Below are 18,615 nucleotides of genomic sequence, written 5' to 3' on the forward strand. Positions count from 1 at the left end.
ATTGGTTTCATCTCCAGCCCCACTTTGATTGCAGCAGCTGCTGGGAGTGCTGATTTGGGAGATTCTGTCGCCTTGTCTGGATTCAGGGTAGTGCCATGATCGGTTGCTGACATCTGCTGGGTGTGGGAGGGATTTGGTGGTCTTTGGGGCAGATGTTTGTCTCTGCTCTCAAACTTGGGGCCTATGCTGTTTTCTTCGGTGACTTTGAGTTTATGACAGATGAGAAATTAATGAAGAGTGTGTTGAGAAAAGCTCTAGCACATCAACTGCAACACATGCGTGTTCTCTGACTGCTAGAAAAGGAGGCCTGATCTGGTTCCCTTGAGGAGGCAGGTCTGGGAAGATGGCTTTGTGGGGACAATGGACAGGATGTCACTTTACTCACTGACAGACCTTCTTGGGGAAAGTCATCCAGCCTGTTGAGTCAGATTTGGAGTCTGTGTGCCCTTTTTGTGCCCACCCTGAATTTTGACATCAACTCCTTGTCTTCAGGTATTTGCTACAAAACTGACCTACCCTCAGCCTGTTACCCCCTGGAACGTACAAGAACTGAGGCAGGCGGTCATCAACGGCCCCAACATGCACCCGGGAGCCTCCATGGTCATCAACGAGGATGGCAGTCGCACAGCGCTGAGCGCCACAGACCCCACGCAGCGGGAGGCTGTAGCCAAACAGCTCCTGACTCCATCCACTGGGGCACCTAAGCCCCAGGGGATGAAAATTGTGAGTAGTGTGCAGATGTGGTCGGGGGCTTGGCCGGCTCCCTTCTGGCTACCCTCTGACTCCTGGTGTCAGCTGTCGCTGCGATGAGCAGGTGCTGTGGAAGCTGTTCCTGCATCCCTGGGGTGAAGCTTACCGCCACACTTAGGAGTTCTTTGATGGCTGCGTGCTGCCATCTGTATCCTCAGCTGGAGCCTGGGCTCCTCAGGTTGGGAGCACGGTAACTGCTTCACTTGGCTGTCTAATGCCATGCCTCTTGGGCAGGGCACACTAGGTGCTCAGCACAGCCTCAAGAATCCTAACACAGCCATAGTCCTGGGGCCCTTGAACCGGGCTGTGTCAGCACGTCAGCAGCAGCAGCCCTGGAGTCCCCCTTCCTCCCACTCACCTTCTGGATTAGAATCTCTGGGAGTGCAGCTTGAAGGTCATGAGACCTATTGCTTCAATTTCAAGCAATTGCCGGTAGCTGCTCAGGTGCTGCATTAGGCTTTAGCTGGGCTCGATCAGAAAGAGTGCCGTGATTGACCAGCAGTGTCTGCAGGTCTGGGGGCTCAGCGGGAGACTGTGTTTATGTCGAATAACGGCCATTCCTGCAGAGAGGGGTGTAGCAAGTAACCCCCTAACGAGACAACAGCAGTGGAGACCCTGGGAGTGAAATGGATTCTGTTTGGGAATAACTTGTGCAGACTCCCCAGAGTCAGGAGGTGACCCGCTGGTGTTCCTGACCCGCCTGCCTCTGCTGTGGTCAGTCCTCTCCTCGTCCTCTGGCACGTCCGCACTCAGTGGCTTACTAGGCCTTCTTTAGGAAGGGGTTTGAGCTCTACAACATTCGCATTAGCTTTGGAGGAACTTCGGAAAAGTTGCAGAGAGGAAAAGAACAGACTTGTGGCATTGTTGCGGTGACAGTCCCCATCGTGCGTCCTTGAGGGTCATGTGGTCACCAGCCTGTTGTCTTGCTTTTCCACTCCTTCTTGGCGCTCTCCCGAGGCAGAGCAGTAACACCTGTTCCTGTGTTGTGGCAGGGGCACGTGCACACACGTAGGGTCACTTGTGTTATTTTCTAGTGCGGCAGGTGAACTTTGTTTCCAGGCTCAGCCTGCTGCCTTTCTTAAGTGTCTGCTGGTTTGCTAGTTGCTGTGTGAGAGAGGCAAGTGAAGCCAAGGTGTATTTTCACTTTCAGTTTGGTGAAGCCAGACAAGAAATAATCTTCATATTAACTCAGTGCAAACATATGAAACCATCTGCAGATTACCATAGTTGGAAATCACGGAATGAAGCTCCAGGGAGGAGACGGCAGTGTGGGGTCAGGTAGTGCTATGTGCCTGTGGCCTGCCAGGGCTTTGCCAGCCCCCGTGCACATTCCCCTGCTGTCCTGGAGTTTGTGGCAAGTTGGGGGAGCCCGCTGGTAAATGAGCACATAAGCAGGGGCCCCCGCTGCTGGGCGATGCAGCAGGCACAGTGGACGGGAAGAAGGGCAACGATGCATGTGGTGCTCGGGAAGTGACTTGGCAGGGAATGTGCAGGGTGGGCAGGAGAGGACAGGGCCCCAGGAGGCAGCTGTGAGCCAAGTGCTGGGCCCAGAGGGCTGCCGAGGGAACCAAGGGCAGATGCCATGGACGTTTCAGAGGGAGAGCTGGTGGGTGTGGGACTTGGGGACAGGCTGGGGCTGCAGCTAGAGAGGGAATGAAGACAGAGCGGCAGGTTCCAGCACGGGAGAGTGGGAGTCCTGAGGAAGGTGCTGCCTTGGGGCCCCTTTGAGCCTCAGGTGAAGGTGGGGAATCTAAGGGATCCTCTTCTGTAGCCAGGAGAAAAGCAGAACTTAGATTGGGGGCCCATAGAGTTATGAAGTGGAGCTGTCAGAGGGTTATCTCTGAGCACAAAGTGCTGTTGAGGGAGAATGGAGGATTTGTGGGGGCTGAGACGTGGAACAGGAGGGGAAGAGGCGAGGCCCAGGGAGGCCTCACATCTGTCTGTGCTGCCTCCTGCCTGGGGTTGGGGTTTTCCCTGTCAGGACCAGCCCCTCATATCTCTGTCTCCCAGAGGCACTTATTAGATGTTTGTGGAGTTGAAGTTTAAGAAGAGTGAGGAACCCACGGGAATACCCCTTGGATTTGACCAATTGACAGTCGACAGTCATCTGTGACCCAGGGCAGCAGTTTGAGCAAAGTGGAAGAAGCAGGTTTGGGGGACTTTGTGCTGAGGAAGTGGAGACAGTCTCTACAGGTGTTTGAAAGAAAAAGGGAGAAGGATGCAAGGTGGGGGGGGGGTGTGACACAGTGGCGTGAGGTTGAGGCAGATGCCCGAGGGAGCGTCCTTCTGGTGGCCTCGGTTATCTGCGGGGTCGGAGGTGAGGAGGCTTGTGAAGGAGCAGGGGTCAGGAGCTGGAAGAAAGGGCAGGTCGCCCCCTGGCCCCCACACAGGCACACATGCACTGAGCCAGTGCGGTCTTGGGAAGGGCGTTAACCAAGCCCCTGCCTTCTCCTCCGGCTTCACCTCTCACCCCGGCCTCCTTCAGACCCTGACCAGCCAGCGAGGCGCCTTCCACCTTGAGACCCTGCACTCGCTGCCCCCTCTGCCTGAAACACCCAGCCCTCCACAGGCCCCTGGTTAACACCTGCTGTTCTGCCCCATCATTCCTGTAGGTCAGGGCCAGCTGACTGGTTCGGTCAACGGCCAGATAAGAAATATTTCTGACTTTGTGGGCCAAAAATGGATCTTTTGGCAGATACTCAGCTCTGCCACGTGTGGCACCTTATGGTACCACGTGGTACCAAAAGCTGCTATGGTCGGTATGTCAATGATAGGTATGGTTGTGTTCGGTAAAAGTATATTTATAGGTACAGGTGGTTAGCCTGTGGGCTGTAGTTGGCCTCTAGGAAGCCACTCCCAAAACCTGGGTCAGGTCTCCCCCAACCTGGCGTCCAGCCTGCATGCTCCCTACCCTTCCGTCCTAGCTTCCGTTGGCTTGTGTGGGCCCTGCCCTGGGCTCCTGAATGCCATGAGGACCAGGGCGGCTGTGCCCTCTCGCCACCCCCTCCCAGCACTCAGCAGGTAGAAGGCGCTTGGGAAGGCCCCTGGGGGGTGACTGCACCCGGGTGGACACTGAGCCAAGGTTGAGGCCAGGAAGGAACTGATGACCTGGCTGCAGGGCAAAGACAGGAAGGGGCTGTGGAAAACAAAAGGGATTCTTACATTGGGACCTGGGGACTAAGGATAATTATCTTTATTTTCCAAAGACCTCAATATCATTGTGTATAATGCTTGTTTACACATACAGTAGAATGCACGTGTCTTGACCATTTACTTGTTGTTCACATGTTGCGTACAGATTAGGACAGAGCCAAAGGGCGGCGGGGTGAGATGAGCAGCCAGGAGAGGTGAATAGGGGAAAGGAAGGCTGAAAGGACAGCATCCAGGTGAAGTGTGAAATCTCTGCCTCTTCCCCTGAGCCTGGTAATAGGAAGAAGTGGCCAGGACAGCCGGGTCTCTCTTCCTTGCCTAGCAGTCTGCCAGAGGCAGGCCTTTGGCCCCGGGCCTGCCTCTGAAAAACCCGACCCGGGTGCTGGGGCACACTTGTTTTCACTGCGGTGTTTATTCAGAGTCAAGAAAAAGGAAGGGCCTTGGGTTTGGGTTGGCAAGGAGAGCGCCCAGGCTTCTGTTTGAATTGGCTGGTGCCGGCTGGGCCGGCCTGTGAGCCTCCCCAGCTGGGGAAGTTTGCTTACGCTGGAGGATGTCTCAAATTTGCAAGACTTGGCTCGTAGGCCCCGCTTGGGATTTGGGGCCCAGCCCCTGGTTTGGGCAGTTTCTCCCTCGAGAGGCTAAAGAAATAAGACCTTGAAGGTCCCCTCGGCTGCATGACGTACTCAGACGGCAACCAGTGGCCTGGGCAGATGCTCATGGGAATCCTCAGAGTCTAGGTCTCCTTGGAAACACAGGGGATTTGGGGACAGGGAAGGGAAAGTTTGAATTCCTTGGAGAGCAAAAAGAGTGACTGCATGCTAGGTGCTTTTAGGACTGCCTTTGAGCTTTTGGGGTTGAAAGCACCTAATGATTTAGGTTGAGGACAGACACCCTTTGTTTCCTGCCTTTTAGAGCTGGAGGGGACTTGCAGCTCAGCTGAACAGGAAGGGAGAGAGGGTGTGGGAGCATCACTACCCTTTAACTAGCTTTCTGGTGGAACTTCATAAATGTGGACACATAAGAAGAAACTAGAACTTGTTACCTGCTGTGGTATAGAAGGGATTTGAGGTGCGGGGCATATGACTGTCTCCATAGTTCGTCTGGGCAGCTTGCGAGGGGTGTGAGTGGGGCTGTTGCTATCATGCATTTGATTTTTGAAATATCTTTTGTGGTCATGATTTAAGAAGCACAGTAGTTACTATAATGTAAAATAAGACGACAAAGGGTTTCACAAGCTGTACACTAAAATGAGCAATGGTTATCTTGGAGGAATGAAATAACTTGTGATTTTTATTCTCTTTAAGTTTGCCTGTATTGTCTGTGTATTTTGCCCCATCATGAGCATATCATTTGCACATTTTTTCTTGTTTTCTTTAAAAATAGCAGAAGACCTTTTCAAAAAGTTACGCAGAAGTAATGCATGCTTTGGTAATGTGAACACAGTACTAAGATGTAGAAAGGTAGAGGTGGTGATCAGTGCTTTCCTCTCCCTCCCGGTGTTCCCATGCCCCTCTGAGACCAGGCTGACAGCTCAGGAAGGACTCAGGCACCCTTCTCCCTCCAGTACACACACAAATACAGAGTTGTGTTGGGTTTTTGAATGGCTTTGTGCTAACACTTTAAACCGCAGCTTGATTTTCTCTTCTGTGATACATTATTGCCATCACTTCAAAGCAAGTGTAGCTGTAACTCAGCCTTTTTCCTCACTATGTGGTATTCCACAGTGTGGAGAGCTGTGAGTTCCTCAGCCATGCCCCTCTTGTCAGGCAGGCAGCTCACTTCCAGTTTTTTGCCCCATAAACATTACCTCATAAGCATGCATATGCACTTGACTTTGCATTGGTCGTTTTTTCCTTCTGAAAGACTAAAAGGAGATGTGTTTTAATGTTTCATTAATCATTGTCCCAAAAGACTGTAGCAGTGTATACTTTTGTTAGTTTTTGAAATGGATGAAACATTTTCAGAGGGTGTTGAAATGGGAACCCTGTGCTGCAGTCCCAGCTCCGCTGCGAGGGGCTGGATGAGAGAGCTCCAAACCCTGAAATTCATATTTAGAATGATGTGACCGTGGTGGGGTTTGGGAGGTCTGCCAACTTTTTTCTAACCCTACCTGCAGATTTGCTGTCTTCAGGAGAAAGTACTGGTTTTCTTTCGTCAGATTAATTCTCAGGGGAATTGAAGACCTCTGAAGGCAAAAGACAACAGACGTTCGAGACAGGACCCTGTAGCCTCATCTCTTGCTTGAACCTCTTAAGTCCAGGCTGTACAGGGTCAGAACCAGGGAGCCTAGTCGCTGTTTCTCAGGGTTCAGGGATTTCTGGGGATTTCCTCCAGACTAACCTCCAACCCCCTTTTTATTTAGTTGAATAAAATGTAAGACAGATGCCACGTCCAGGCCAAGCTGAGGTGAGCCCTTAGAGTCGTCGTGTTGATTCTGAAATTCCCACTGATCACCCAGCCCTGTCTCCATCCTGCCCCCAGGTATGCCGACACGTGAAGAATGGGGACGTTCTCCTGCTGAACCGCCAGCCCACCCTGCACAGACCCTCCATCCAGGCCCACCGTGCCCGGATCCTGCCCGAAGAGCGCGTCCTGCGGCTCCACTACGCCAACTGCAAGGCCTATAACGCCGACTTTGACGGAGACGAGATGAACGCTCACTTCCCCCAGGGTGAGCTGGGCCGGGCCGAGGCCTACGTCCTGGCCTGCACTGATCAGCAGTACCTGGTTCCCAAGGTGGGTCCAGCATGTTCCACAGCCCCATTACCCAGGCACAGCCTGAGTAACTCGGCAGCTCCTGAGGTCAGAGGGCAGCTCCCGGGCAGGGGAATGGGGCACAGAGGGTCCTGCCTTCTTCCAGGCAGGTTTTCAGCTCTCTACTTGCATAGAGGCAGGGAAAGGTCTTGCTGCCTCTGAAAATGTAAGGCAGGAGAGAAGTTGTGACAGCCAGCCCAGAAAGCCAAGTTTAGTAGCTGCATAAGAGGTCTTGTCTTCCAGACGTACATGTGGCTTCTACAACTTATCAGCCTGTTACAAGCCTTAGCAGCCCAGCTGCTTATGTCCCCATGGCCCACGCATGGCTGGTCCGTTGAGGTCTGACAAACATGAGGTAACAAACGGAACAGGTGAGACGCACCTTCCAGCTCAGGAAGACATCTCCTCTTGTCCCTCCTTCCTGGTCTCTCCAAGATCCATCCTGAGGCAAGCCCAGGTGGCATGGGCCAAACTGAGGAGCACAAGGGTCAGCTACCTGGCCAGCTGACCCTTTCCCATGGCATGGACCTTCCCTGGGCAGCATACGCTGATGGAAGGCACAGAGCAGGGAAACGCCAGGTCACAGGGAAAGGGCAGAGTATGTTCTGGTTGGTGTTTACCCCTCGCTACCCACCCTAAGGTCTGAGGCTCTTTCAAAGAGAAGCCATTTGTATCCCAGTGGTGGTTCACAGTTACAAATCATTCATCTGGGTTGTGGTGGATTGTGAAACAAGTAGGAACAATGGAAATCTGAAATAACTGCCAGCACTGACCAAACACTTCCAGTCCCAGACACTGCACTTGGAAGACTTCTTGTTTTCCTTCCCCCCCGCCCCCAACCCTGGGAAGTAGGTGCTATTAGTGTCCACATTTTACACATGGAGAAGTGATGTGGCTTGCTGGAGGAAGGCAGAGGCGCTCCTGGCACCTCCCAGCTTGTGTTCTTTTTACCTGTGAGGGCCCTTGCCAATATTCTCCAGCTGAGACGGGGCTCTCTTCCCAGGAAGCTGTCAGAGAGACCTGGCATCAATGAGCACACACTCTTCCTTGGAGAGTGGCAGTGCCCACTAGGCATTTGCCACCCCTGGGGCATCAGAAGGTGGCCAGGGGCCTATGTCCCAACCTCTGCCACCATCCCTCCCATGGTGGCTTTGTGTGAGACCCATTGGCTGGGTTAGCTTTCTTGCCTTCTCTGCCTACCTTTGCAGGGCTGTGGATTGGTGAAGGGGCTAAAAGGTAGACAGTAATAGGAAGGAGGGGTGAGGAGCCCACCCAGCTAACTCAGAAACTGGAGGAAACAACTTAGCTGATTTGGACATTGACTTATCGTCCCTTCACATGAATACTGCATAACTAAAGTCATGGAACAGTCTCTCCACGTTGGGTATCACCTTGAGCAGTTTGTGAGCGTCATCTGGGAGGAGGGCAACTCCCTCCGTTTTCAGATGAGAAACGCCACATACTTGGCAGCCAATGCTCACCCATGGGTGCTGGCCCCGCCTGACAGGAGCTGGGCTGGTAGGGGTGGGGGCACCCAGTGAGGGGGACTCCCAGGACTGAACTGCTCACTGTCCTTCTAGAGGCAGAGGGGACACTACCAAGGGGCAGCAGGTGGTTAGTTTTTGGCCACCAAATTGACCCTTGGGCATTGGTGGCATGGGAGTGGGGGCACCCCAGGATCCTCAGACCAGTGAACTTAAACCATCGATATGTGATTTTGAACGAGATAGTGTAGGAACTTTGTGCACATCCCAGCGTGTTGGAACCCACACGAGCCTCCTGACAGGCTGGCAGGGGTGTGATTAGCCTGTGAGTTTCAGGTTGCCTTTCACCTAGGGAGGGGGCACACAGATAGGCTGCAGGGTGGCGGCCCGGTCCTAAGCTAGTTTTGTTAAACTAGGAAGAGCCATTTTTTGACATTTTTCTGGACGTATCTTTATTTCCCTTTGTTTCCATGTCAACTTGTTTGTTACTCTGTTTCTTCTCTATTTCCAGGTGCTCTTTCTCTGTTTCCAGATTTGAGTACATTTAATGGTTGTGGGTTGTATGTATTTAGTAGAGCTTTGTGTTCTCCTTTTTTTAAAATATAGTTGTATTTATAAACACTCTATATGCACCAAATATATACTGCTTTGTGTTCTCTCTTTAATTAAAACATTAAGCAAATGGATGTTCAGCTATTTTTTTTTCCTGTGAAAACAATTAAATTTTTCATTTATCTGTTTTCTTCATGGATTAAAACTTTTTTCTATTTTCTACATTTATTAAGAGCCAGTGTTTTGTGGAAAGTTCTTAAACAAGGCTCAAGACACAGTTTCTTGACTTCTATTGAATCACCTATAAGTCACCGAGTACCCCATTTTCTAATTGCCCTGACCAAAGGCATTAATTTGTAACGTCTTTTTGCTGTGATACTAAGCAGAATACGATAGCTGACAATTTTCTGGATTTTGATTCAGGGTCAGTCTTTTCTGATCCTAAACAGGATTTAGGAAATTCAGGATTGTAAGTAGATCCTTAGTAATTGCTTTAATCAGTGTTCTTCCCCAGAATTCTTGATTGTTGCCTTGAAAACACTTTAGCCATTAAGGGAATTTTTTAGTCTTGGAAAAATCTGGACAGAGAGAAGAGAAGGCACTGAATAGATCACGTAACTTGTAATTATGTTCTTTAAAGGAAGAAAACAAAAAGGAAAACTATGTCTGCGCCCAGAGACTCTGGGATGAGTCCAGTGTGTTATGCTGGTTTGGATCCCCCTCCCTACCATCTTGGAATCACTCAGAGCCGTCCTGAAAAGGGCTGTCTGTGCTCCGTCTGCTCTTGCCTCACCTCCACGGCACCGTCCCAGCCCATGTGTAGCAGTTATTGTTGAGTTTACCTAGAGCCCGTTGCCATGGTATTTAGACCATTTGTCAGGCATCCTTTTAGGCCTTAAATTAGTGCATGTGCTTCAATTCCTGGCGTTTTTCCATGGCTGCATTTGTTGAGTTCCTTTAACCTTAGTTACAACACATGGCCATAATATTGACTGGAATTTAACAAATATTCACACAATAACAATCTTTGGGTCCAAGGCGCAGATTTTTCTCAGGTTTCTGTAAACATTTTTACTTTGCAGATGACGTTTTAAAGGATGTCAGTGAGCGTAAGCTGTTTTTATTTCAGTGAGCCTTACGTTTCCATGATCACAGACCTGCCAGACGAGGTTCAGGGCTCCAGGGTACAGAAAGACTGGGAAAGTGTCAAATGAAATGGAAACATACCCACCAAGCCCGGGGCTTTCAGAAAGGCCCTTGTTTTGACATCTGGTAGATAACAGCCTTTATTAAGGGCCCAGCGTGGACCATGGGCTACGTTGTGACGAGATTCTAATAATGGACGTTCTTCCCTCTGCAGTCGCCACACCAGGGCCTCCCCAAGGAGCCTGTACTTGAACCCTGCCCCCCTGCCCTGGCCACTTCCTCGCCACTTCCTCGTCACCCCTCAGACCTCAGCTGTAATGCTGCTCCTCACAGAGACCCTTCCTGACCGACGCCCGCCTCACATCTACAATGTGGTCCATACTGTGATTTTTTCCTTAATTACAAGTTATGTGATTTAAAGCACTTTGTGATAATGTATTTCTCCTATCATCAGTTTATGGTGTAGCCCTTCCCCATCATAAGGGACCAAGGGTCCAGCCCAGGGCCTAGGCATCCAGTAGGCTCTAAATAAATATTTATTGAATGGATGACTGGATATGTGGGAGAACCAGGCCAGAGATGTGTGAAAAATGCTAAAGCATAAAACCAAAGTATAAAACCAAGAACACACTTTAACGACAACCAGACCAAATTTATGTATAAATGCCAAAAATACACTGGAGCAACTAGAACCAGATGGGATTAAACAGAGAAGGCTTGGGGAACTGGGTGAGTTTGAAGGAGTTTTGATATAGAGGAACAGTGGGCAGATGGCAAGAGTGGAGGCTGGTGGTGAAGCCCTGGTCACATGTTGTGGGAGGCCCAAGCTGGGCCTGGGGAGCACGTGAGGCAGGACAGTTCGGGAATAGAAGGGAGGACTGTGGATAGGAGCCAGCCTCCAGGCAGCTGATGAGGAATTAGACTGACTTAAACTGTATCTTTGTTCTTCTCTTGTCTGTTTTGGTTTGTAGGATGGCCAGCCCTTGGCGGGGTTGATCCAAGACCACATGGTCTCGGGTGCAAACATGACCACACGTGGTTGCTTTTTCACCCGGGAACAGTACATGGAGCTGGTGTACCGGGGGCTCACGGACAAAGTGGGGCTTGTGAAGACCTTTCCCCCTGCCATCCTGAAGCCCTTTCCACTGTGGACAGGAAAACAGGTAATTGGAAGAGAACAATCCACATGTAAGAAAGGAAACAAGCCACTCATAGAAGGTTTCATTCCCAGGAGGGCTCAGACAAGAGAGAAACGGCTCGACAGGCAGGCACCTGGCTTCCCTGTAGTTCGGGCGGTCTCGAGGGAGTGTCCACCCCGCATGAGCTGCAGCATCTGTCCTCTTGGCCTCAATGCAGTGGCAGCAGGCGGCAGTGCCACCGGCAGCAAGAGGGACATCTATTGGAAAGGGCCAAGCTCTTTGCTGAGTGCTTTCCATGCGTTATTTTATTGAGTCCTCACAACCAACCCACGCCACAGGTACCATTATGTTATTTCCATTTAGAGATGAGGCTTAGAGGATTTAAATCATATGTCCAGGGCTGCAGGAGGCAGATTTGGGATTCAGACCCAGGACTTTCTGATGCGCAAATCATCAAGCCATTGGTCCACTCGAAGTAACAAATAATAGTTTATAGTCTGCACGATGAAGCTGTCACGTGTGCTTCTCCTGTCAGCACTGCCTGTGCGTTCAGCCTCTAGGCCCCACTGCTCATCAGCTGTGTGCTCTTGGCTCCTCATCCACAAACGGGTTCCAGTTGTTTTCCATCGTTAAACCAATGTTGCATTCCCATGATAAACATTGCTCAGTCATAAGGTTTCATTCTTTTTATATTATTGAATTCAGTTTCTTAGAGTTATTTGCATCTCTCTTCATGAGGGATAGTATTGGTCTGTAGTTTTCTTTTTTTGTAATCTCCTTGCCTGGTTTGGCTATCAGAGTAATGCTGGGCTCATAGAATAAATTTGGAAGTATTCTCTCTTCCATTTTCTGTAAGAATTTGTGTAGTGTTGGTGTTATATCTTAAATGTTTGGTAGAATTTAGCAGGGAAGACATCTGGGCCTGGAGTTCTGTGGGAAGGCTTTAAACTAAAATTTCCATTTCCTTAATACTTATAGAGCTATTCAGATTATTCTTTTTTTTTTTATGGTTCTTTTCAGTTTATTGCATGAAGGAGTTGTACACTAGTCCAAGTGTTAAAAAAAAAGGAAGTGAGCCCAAATGGTTACATTATACAAACTGAGGTATTTAAACTTGTGACAAGGGATGGAAAGGAAATTTTCTATTCATTGCAAGGAAATCCTCCCTTAAGCTTCAGTGAGCCACAAGCACTTAAAACCTGTGAACCTTCAGCTGGTCTTCCTTAGCCAGACCAGTCTCTGCAGGAAACTGGCATATGTTCTTGCGCTGGTCACCCTGTAGCCAAATCATTTCTCCATATTCTGCATGCTCAGTTACACTACCGTTGCAGGCAAATGTCTTCTTAAACGCCTTCACTGGTTTCTTTTATCATAATCATCAGCGCTCCCTTGGACAGTGGTAAGGGTCGTCCTGCGTTTCTCTGTTGAATTCTTGCTTGGATATAATCCTCAGTCCAGGCAGGAAGCAGGTCATCACCCTTACTTGCATCGGCAAAGGGGTCGAAAGAGCGGAGGTTCTAGATAGCGGACGTGTGATTCCTTGTCCTCGGTGGAAATGGGCTGCGGAAGGTGGCAGCAGGAGAAGGTGGGCGGGGGGCATGGAGGGTCCGGACGCAAGGGGGCTCCAGGGGGAGGCTCTGAGGTCTCGGCAGCGGCTCAGTGACTGGGGCCTATTCAGATTGTTCTTGAGTGAGCTTTAGTAGTTTGTGTTTTTCAAGGAATTTGTCCATTTCATGTAAGATGTCAAATTTCTTTCAAAAGCATCAAGTTTTTCGTAAGACTTCCTTATTATCATTTTACTCTCTGTAGAATCTGGTGATATCTCTCCTTCCTGATATTGGTAATTTTGTTTTTCCTGATTGGGTTGCCTAGCGCTTTATCAGTTTCAGTGTTCTCAAAGAACCAGCTCTTTGGTTTCATTGACTTTCTCTGTTGTTTTTGCTTCCCCTATCACTGATTTCTCTTTTGATCTTTATCTTCTTTATTCTGTGTACTTTGGGTTTAATGTGTGCTCGTTTTTTTCTAGTTACTTAAGGTTGAAGCTGAGGTCATTGATTCAAAACTTTTTTCTTTTTTAATACAGGCTTATAAATTTCTTCCCTAAGTTCTGCTTTAGTGGTATCTCACAAATTATGATATGTTGTATTTTCATTTTCTTTCATTTCAAAATACTTTCTAATTCCCTTTTGATCTCTTTTTTGACCCATGGGTTATTGCATTACCTGTTGTTGCTTTGCCTCCAAAATATTTAGGAGTTTTTCAGATATCTTTGTTACTGATCTGCAGTTTAATTCCATTGTGGCCAAGTAACACACCTAGGTAACCTGAATCCTTTTAAGTGTGTCAAGATTTGTTTTATGGTGAGGCCCCAAACGTGGCCTGTCTTGGTAAGTGTTCTGGTGCCTCGAAAAGAATGTGTATTCTGCTGCTGTTGGGTGGAGAGCACGATGCCTGTCAGTTTGGTCAAGATGGTAGATGGTTCTCAGAAGGCTGTATCCTTGCTGGTCACTGCCCTTCAGTGCCTGGTGTCCAGTGTCTTGAAAACCATTGTTCTGTATTCACACTCATGTCTCTTTCTGTCGTTGTTGCTTCTGGTGGAAGGGTAAACTGGGTCACTGTTACTCTATACTGACCGGAAAGCGGAGTTAACTTAACTCAGGAGATAGGGAATTTTGCAAGTAAATATTAAAATCTCTTAAGTGCAGGTAGTTTAGCTCAGGGATTGATAAGCTTTTCCTGTAAAGAACCAGATAGTAAATATTTTAGTCTCTGTTGCTGCCACTTAACTCTGCCATTGTGTCCTGAAAGCAGCTATGGGCGATGGGTAAATGAGTGGTGAGTATGACGGTGCTGCAGGCGGACTTTACGAAAACAGGCATCAGACCACACTTGGCCACAGGCCGTAGTTTGCAGACTGCTGGCTTACCTGGCTGTATGTATTTATTACACTTTATTATTATTGATATTCTTTCTTATTGTCATTATTTTATAAGCTGTCTTAAGTTATATTGGAAGTCAGTGGATAAGTCATACATAAGTGTCCAGAATTTATTAGCATTTTGCTTAATCTTAAGCAGTGTGTTCAAAATAGAACCAAGTAATGGACATAGACTGTATACCTAGAGCCGTAAATATGTTCATTCCTTTTGATCTGAGAATGTAGTCAATGAAAATAATCCAAAATGTAGAGAAAGCTGCTTGAAAGAAGCAATCGGAGCCTCTGTGGTTTATAGCGGTGAAGAATTAGAAAAACCCAATACCTAACGACGGGGCTGAGTAAATTGCGGTCCACCCATTGGCTAAGAATATGTGTAACATTAAAAGTAGTGATTTTTAAAAGGCCTTGGAGCAGTCTGGGAAATGCTTCTGACGGAACACTGAAAGATAGAAAATGGCGTACACAGTTCATTCACATTTGCAACCATGTTAAAAATGTATGTGGAAAATAGTTTGGCATAAGAAAGATCAAAATGGTAGAATAATTTTGTCAGTGTTAGGGATAATTTCTTTCTCATTTTTTAGTATCTCTGGGCTGTGATTTTTACTTTGTAACTAAATAAAATTAGAAAATAGGCCCAGGTTTTACTTCTGTCGTAGTTGAGATTTTTTCAGTGCTTCCTTGAATGGTTGGCATAGACTGTTATTTCTCTGCAAATAGGTGAAAAAGGGACAAGCGACTGTGTGACAGCAGAATTTGTTATGCTCTGAGTGGTGGTTTTCTCTGGTTCAACAGAGAAAGCCATATTTAGGATCATGAGGTAAGGAACTGAGCTTGGGAAGTTTCTTTCTAATGCTCCAGAAGATGATGTCTGAGGCTTTTTCTCCAGGACATTTCATGCAGCCTCTTGGGTGCTTCTCTTTCCCTTTAAGGTCTGCGGTCTCCAATCACGGCCTAATCGAGTGGACAGCTCGGTGGAAGGCCACAGGGTGAATGTACCCATTGGCACTGTGCCCAGACTAGGGAGTAGGACATCATAGCACCCCTGGGAGACCCCCTAAGTCTCTACCCCCCCCCCCCAAAAGCAACAAGGAACTTACTTTCTAACACTTATCTAGAGAGAAGTTTTGTTTTTTCTTGAACTTTGTGTTAATGGAATTCTTAGTAAACCTATGACTAACTCGTCTCACTTGTCATTTTGGGTCGGTCAAGTGTATGGTTGCGTGTAGCATTAGCTTTTTCATTTTCATTGCGTATAGTATTCCATTACATGGCTATACCATCACATATTTATCCATTTTATTATTAATGGACATTTGAGTTGTCTTCGTGTTTCTTCATCTGGTTATCACAAATAGAGCTCCTGTAAGTATTCTTGCGTGTGTCCTCCACTAGCCATAGATGCACATTTCCACTGGGCGGATAGCATGGAATGGACTTGCTGGGTCACGAGAGACGAGCGTGGCCCACTTTAATCACAGGATGAGGAGCAGCCTCCCCAAGTGGCTGCAGCGCGTCGTACACTTCCACCCCCTTGGGAACGTTCAAGTCACTCCTTAGCCTCAGCAGAGCTTGGTGCTGAGGGGTGTGTCTCTTGTTGACTTTCAGCCATTCAGTTAGGTGTGCAGAGCTGCCTTACTGTGCCTTTAATTCACTTTTCTTTAATACAGGTAAGGTTGAGTGCCTTTTCACATGCTTGCTGATCATTTGGAAGTCATTTCTCATGAAGTGCCTCATCAAATCTTTTCCCTGTTTTCTATTCTTAGTCATTTTCTTATTGATCTGTTTTGTTGTTGTTGTTGTTGTTGTTGTTTTAATATATTCTGGTGCAGTCCCTTGTCTGATATCTCTGTTGCAGATATCTTGTCCTTGGTGGTCAGCCCTCTCACGCGTACTGGCTGGTGTTAGCACCAGGTACTGGGTGTATGTGTTTCTCTCTTACCTTCCGCCCAGACTTCCCATCTTGGCTGCTGTCAGCTCAGTGGTCCCAGCTGTACCTGTGGCCCCCTCCTGCCTTGACTCTTCAGCCCCATCTGCCTTGTGCAGATCTAAGGTGTGGAGACTGTGTGTAATGACCCTTCCATGTTCTTCTGAGACAACAAAGGAGCATCATCGGCTTTCTTTAGAAGCTGACACCCTGTTCCAGGTGCATACACCTGAGCAGGGGCTGCTCGCTTGACCACCTGGCCACATTGTGGGCATGTAAAGACCCTGCTTGTGGGGCCTGGTACAGAGTGCTGATGCCCAGCTCCTCCCTTCCAGCATGTTCATGAACTTAATGCAGGTTCGGGGAGGGCTTGGGGGGTAATCACTTGGAGAACTTTCTTAGGGAAAAAAATTCCAGTGAAGTTCTTACTGATTTATTTTTGTTTCTGTTCCTAAGCTTCCTCCTAAGTCATGAGATCAACTTGTCCTGCAGATTTGGAAATATTTTTCTTGCTTTGCCTTAGATCATCAGAAATGGAGTCTGTCTGTCTTTTCAGGACAAATAGGGCAAAAGGTCAGAAAAGGGAACTTCTCAGCTTTTCTCCCTGCCATCTCCTTTGTTCGTTTTTCTTTTCAGGTTGTGTCTACTCTGCTAGTGAACATAATCCCAGAGGACCACATCCCACTGAACTTGTCAGGAAAGGCGAAAATCAGTGGGAAAGCTTGGGTGAAGGAACCTCCTCGGCCTGTTCCAGGCTTTAACCCTGATTCAATGTGCGAGTCCCAGGTAAAGCTGCTGGTTTTATGGGCTGGAGTCCCAGATTTAAACAGGCAGGGTTAAAGGAGCCAGGGACAGAGGCACACGCACAGAAGCGGGCATCATGCCTAGAAGAGGAAGCGTTGTGCCATTGTTTTTTTTTTTTTTTTAAGCAATTTTATTGAGCTGTATTCACACACCATATAAACCATCCAAAGTATGCAGTCAATGTACCATTGGTTGTGGAAAGGATCACCATTGGTCTCTAGCGTTGACCCTTGGTGTGAACATCCCAGCTTTAGTTAGACTTCTCTAAGTAAAGGCCTCAGGACTGATTCTGCAAAGACCCCTGAGTGACTCAAGATGATCTATGGGCTGTGAGCTCCCGCCCCTCCCCAGCTCCACGTCTTAGGAACGCTCTGCACGGGCACCGTGCTGACACGGGGGAAGCCTGTGGTCCCACCAGAGCATTCCAAGGCCTCTGTGCATTCTCAGTGGGAGACCTGGGTCCTGGGTGTCCCACGAGCTTCTTAACAGGCTCTTACTGGACGCTTCACTCAGACCCGAAGCTTTTTTCACTGTGGAGGTCACATGCTTAATGTGTGCTATGTTATGCAGATCCTTTAGCTTTTAATGCTTGAGCCTGACTTTGTGAAAGTCCAAACTAGGCCTGAGGGTTCTGGAAAGGTTACATTGTTCACCCTCATAGTCTAGGGAGTACTTTGGCCAAGGGCACAGCTGTGAACTCTAGATGTCCTCGTTCCCAGTCACAAGGTCCTGCTGCGGGCGGGTGGGGGAGAAAGGGAGAACAGGTGAGCGCTGTGAAGAGTGGGCGGTGGGGAGGGGGGTCCCTGAAAAAAAAAAATCAAAAGCTGTGGGTCTATGTGTGCTAACTTCCTTTATTTAAAAAACAAGAAAGAAAGAAAAGTAGTATTTTAATTTGTAGCCTTTTTGTTCCCACCAGGGATATGAGGCAGGTTGTGGTGGAGGTTAATATGGGGGTGGAAAGGGGGTGGCTCAGCAGGTGATGTCCTCCCAGCCAGGCCGGTGGCCTTCCTCTCGCAGGTGATCGTCAGGCACGGGGAGCTGCTGTGCGGCGTGCTGGACAAGGCGCACTACGGGAGCTCCACCTACGGCCTGGTGCACTGCTGCTACGAGGTCTACGGCGGCGGGACCAGCGGCCGGGTGCTCACCTGCCTGGCCCGCCTCTTCACCGCCTACCTGCAGCTCTACAGGGGCTTCACCTTGGGTGAGTGCCCAGCCAGCGGCCTGCCCCTGCCCCTCTCCTCTGCCCAGCACATCCACCAGGCGGTGTCCTGGCCCTGCTCGCTGCCTCCAGGGTGGTGGCCGGGTTCCTTCTGCCAAGGACATCCTCACTCGGCTGCCAGCAACATGCCGCCCTCTCCATGCCTTCCTCCCTCTCCCGTCCCACAGCCGGTATTTCCTCACCCTCCACAGTGACGCCCCCCCCCCCAATTCCTTGCTGTCCCTTTCTCGATCCCACCCTTTACAGTTCTCAGTCCCTGAGATCAATTTCTCATATACCCCCACTTTCTCTCCTGCCAGTATTCTGTCAGAATTCTCCGGGCTCTCCTCTTTCCCAAAGGTTCCTCCTGTTGTCAGAACTGCTCAAGCCTTCCCAAGGCAGCAGGGACATCTGTGCTTTTGCACACACTGGGTCAGGGCAGACCTGCTGGGGGGATCTTCAGATGGGAAGAGAGCTTTTGTAGGAAGTGGGCCTCCATAAAGCAGACAGACATGCTCGTTACTGTCTGTGCCCTGGGTAGGATCGAGACCAGAAGATCAGACCAAGAGCCTGGCCTCTAGCTGCGCTCCTCCAGGTTGGCAGGTTTACAGGTATGCTCGGGAGAACAAGCATGTTTCTTGCAGAGTTCCCCCGAGGACTAAGGGCATGCCGTGTGTTGAACACGTTTCCCAGTGTGTGTGGAAATTGCCCATTAGGAGATCCTGTTGACGTCGGAGCCAGGGCTCTCTGCTCACAGGCCCCTGGGAGGTCCA

At 49.0% G+C, this 18,615-nt stretch overlaps 1 protein-coding gene and 1 pseudogene across 2 annotated transcripts in view; one reads left to right on the forward strand and one right to left on the reverse strand.

Annotated features, from left to right (window-relative positions):
* The window catches only part of POLR1A (RNA polymerase I subunit A), a 64,643-nt gene that overhangs the window by 19,683 nt on the left and 26,345 nt on the right, over window positions 1-18,615 (forward strand). For both annotated transcript variants that reach the window (XR_005212343.1, XM_037806760.1), the window contains exons 12-16: window positions 493-723; window positions 6,382-6,636; window positions 10,808-10,999; window positions 16,477-16,626; window positions 17,662-17,845. Coding sequence is in view for 1 of the 2 variants with exons in the window: in XM_037806760.1 (XP_037662688.1) it covers window positions 493-723; window positions 6,382-6,636; window positions 10,808-10,999; window positions 16,477-16,626; window positions 17,662-17,845 (1,012 nt within the window). In the remaining variant the exon portion in view is untranslated. The remainder of the gene's footprint in view (window positions 1-492; window positions 724-6,381; window positions 6,637-10,807; window positions 11,000-16,476; window positions 16,627-17,661; window positions 17,846-18,615) is intronic.
* On the reverse strand, window positions 12,168-15,875 carry LOC119512735 (annotated as a pseudogene).

Source organism: Choloepus didactylus, chromosome 17 (genome assembly GCF_015220235.1).
Source record: "Choloepus didactylus isolate mChoDid1 chromosome 17, mChoDid1.pri, whole genome shotgun sequence".
NCBI classification, from domain to species: domain Eukaryota; kingdom Metazoa; phylum Chordata; class Mammalia; order Pilosa; family Megalonychidae; genus Choloepus; species Choloepus didactylus.